The 3,334-nt window shown below is 49.5% G+C and overlaps 1 protein-coding gene across 1 annotated transcript; it reads left to right on the top strand.

Moving 5' to 3' along the window:
- Nucleotides 1-1,668: 1,668 nt before the first annotated feature.
- On the top strand, nucleotides 1,669-2,172 carry LOC123136590 (uncharacterized; the record flags this gene model as incomplete). The annotated part of the gene is made up of 1 exon (XM_044556004.1): nucleotides 1,669-2,172. A coding segment is annotated over one exon (504 nt), but the record flags the coding sequence as incomplete, so codon positions are not given.
- Nucleotides 2,173-3,334: the final 1,162 nt, after the last annotated feature.

Raw genomic sequence — 3,334 nt, 5'->3', positions numbered from 1 at the left:
AAACAACCAAAACAGCGACGCAGACGCCGCCCTAAGTCCCGCCTCGACAACAACAGCGCTCCTAATGACCCAACAATAGAGCAGGGCAAACCAGTGGACGACGAACATACATCCAAAAAACCGTCCGAACAGGACGAACCGGATAGTCAATCCATGCCCGGCGAAACCAACAGTCCAAACGACCTCACGCCGGACACACCACCGGAGAATAAGAGCCTTCGCAAAAGACTCGTCGCCATTGCAATAAGTCTGAAGAAGGAAAAACGGAAGCTCAAAACAGCGGCAGACATACTCAGAATGAGGTGGAGCAAGGTGCTCAAAACCGCAGACAAATATGGCAATAGCCATCAATCAAAGAGCTACCCGAAGCGCAAGCTGCTGCCAGAATTCGACGAGGAAGCCATAGAGCCCCCACAGTCAAAAAACAAAGAGGCCGCCTGGCCGGATAGACGGCCAGATGATAGGCCAGAAACTATAAGCGGCGCCGCACACAAGCCGGCCCATGATCCTGGGAAAACAGATGGCCCAGCCAGGTCAATTTACGGACCAAAAAAGAGGGCCCTAGGAAGCAACACAAAACGCCAAGTGTCCGAAGACAGCCGTACACCCAAATACAGGGGCGCCGCACACCCACTATGTTTCACCAATGAGGTGCTGGATCATGAATTCCCAGCAGGGTTTAAACCCATAAACATAGAGGCTTACGACGGAACAACAGACCCTGGAGTCTGGATAGAGGATTATATACTACACATACACATGGCTAGAGGAGATGATCTCCAGGCCATAAAATATTTACCCCTCAAGCTCAAAGGGCTAGCCCGTATTTGGTTCAAAAGCCTCCCAGAAAACACTGTTGGAAGTTGGGAAGAGCTTGAGGACACGTTTAGAGCAAATTTTCAAGGGACTTATGTCCGCCCTCCGGATGCAGACGATCTAAGTCATATAACTCAACAGCCCGGAGAGTCAGCGCGCAAATTCTGGAACAGATTCCTTACTAAAAAGAACCAAATAGTCGACTGTCCGGACGCCGAAGCCTTAGCAGCTTTTAAACACAACGTCCGAGACGAATGGCTCGCCAGACACCTCGGCCAAGAGAAACCGAGGACAATGTCCGCGCTAAAAAGCCTCATGACCCGCTTTTGCGCGGGGGAAGATAGCTGGCTAGCAAGATACAGCACCAGCGACCCAAGTACATCCGAGATCAGAGATGGAAACGGAAAATCACGGCGCAGAAAAGATCAGTGCCGGAATAAAGAGAAAAGCCCAAAGAACACGGCGGTCAACGCCGGATTCAAAAGCTCGCGGCCAAACAACAAAACACTGCCTCTTAAGGATAACAGTGATGAGCTATCCAACTTAAACAAAATTTTGGATCGGATATGTCAAATCCACAGTACCCCCGGAAGGCCTGCAAACCACGCCCACCGTGATTGCTGGGTTTTCAAACAGTCCGGCCGACTCAACGCCGAACACAAGGGGCTCGACGCATCAAGCGAGGATGATGATAAACCCCACCAGCAGGGCACCAGAAAACAAAAGACTTCCCCACAAGAAGTCAAAGCAGTAAACTCACTTCATGTGATAATACGGAAAAACAATGCGGCACCCGCTAAGATGGGTCTCGCACGGTCCACCCCAGCGGAACCTCGAGATTGGATGTCAAAACCAATCACTTTTGACCACCTGGATTACTCCAGAAGTGTTCGAAATGCAGGATGGACTACCTTGATATTGGATCCTACAATCGACGGACTACAATTTACACAAGTCCTGATGGACGGAGGCAGCGATTTGAACCTGCTATATCCAAACACAATCCGCAAGTTGGGGATAGACCTTACTAAAATTCGACATAGCCGCACTTCCTTTAAAGGAGTGACGCCATGCCCTTACGCCAAGTGCACAGGCTCCTTATTACTAGAAGTTGTGTTTGGGTCACCGAACAACTTCCGACGTGAAAGACTAATCTTTCATGTTGCCCCATTCGAAAGTAGCTATCAAGCACTATTGGGACGTGAAGCTTTTGTCCGCTTCAACGCCATACCACATTACGCGTCTCTTACACTTAAAATGCCCGGTCCACGTGGCATCATTTCATTACGAGGGTCATATAAAAGACCCCGGACACGGCTAGACGAGTCCGGCATAAATAAGCTAGGGGCTCCCTAGCTGCACACCCCTTCACAAGGGGCTGTGCGTATAAGCAACAATGAGCTAATATAGACTCCGCCTTACTTATTGATTAAATATTTTTCATATACTTTTTTTCGCACGATCTCCTTTCAAACTAAATTCCTCTATTTTTACAGATGAACAACGTCCACACCCGTCCAGGATAATGGCACAACGGAGACACAGGCGCAGACGTGCAGTAGGGACCCGTCGCAACGATTCTTTTCAGATTAAGACCCTGCGTAAACCTTTTTTACTGTCTCTTGTTGCTATAATACCCTGGTTTCTCATTATAACCAGAGTGGAGCCTGACGTTTTGGCATCGGCCGCGTCAGAGGACCTTGCCCGTACATGGACACTAGGGGCTTAGGGCATTGTTCTGCCCATTATTATAAAGACCGAACACCTTAGGGAGTGTTTGGCGTCTCGAGTTAGGCCTTATATGCATCAGCTCCGAATCATGTCTTTGGTCAAATGTTGGGTTTGCCCGGCTCCTGTGTTTTGCTGCCTTACGTTCCGTATCATCGGCTAACGCGGCACCAGGAGAACTACTGCGATTGTGCCCCAGTTCGGCTGGGCGAGCACCTCAGTAGAGAAAGCCGAAAACTGACTGTCATGATACAGCGAGAGACTGGTCAACCACTCGATCGACCACCGGAATGTTTAGAATTCCTCCGCTTTGATGAAGGACCGTTTCCCGGTCAGGCACACACGCGCCTCGAATTCGGAGAGCGCGGTGCCCCCAGGGGCTATATCGTAGCCCCACCCTCGAACTCCAATGGCTAAGTGAAAGTGATAAAGCATCATAGTCCGGTTGCCTCGTTTGCTACGCTACCACCTCCTCCACAGGACCGAGATGTCGGATTATGTGTGAAAATGCGCTATTTTTGCGAACACCCCCGCACCTTGTGCGTGGGGGCTGAAGCCGAAGGCTGCCATCTTTCAGGTTATACACACGTATACATAAACGGCCGCATAGGAGATATTTCAATACTTGGAACACACAAGTATAAAAAGCGATTACATCATAACCATTGTTTCACAAAACAAAATGTTCATTTGAACGTGACATTTTTCGAGCACTGTGACTCTATTACACGAGTACCACACATTTGAACATGCTCGGCGGGTAACCGGCTTTCATCCGAACCCTGGGTTG

This window comes from Triticum aestivum, chromosome 6B, assembly GCF_018294505.1.
Source record: "Triticum aestivum cultivar Chinese Spring chromosome 6B, IWGSC CS RefSeq v2.1, whole genome shotgun sequence".
NCBI lineage: Eukaryota > Viridiplantae > Streptophyta > Magnoliopsida > Poales > Poaceae > Triticum > Triticum aestivum.
This window is presented reverse-complemented; position numbering and strand designations above follow the sequence as displayed.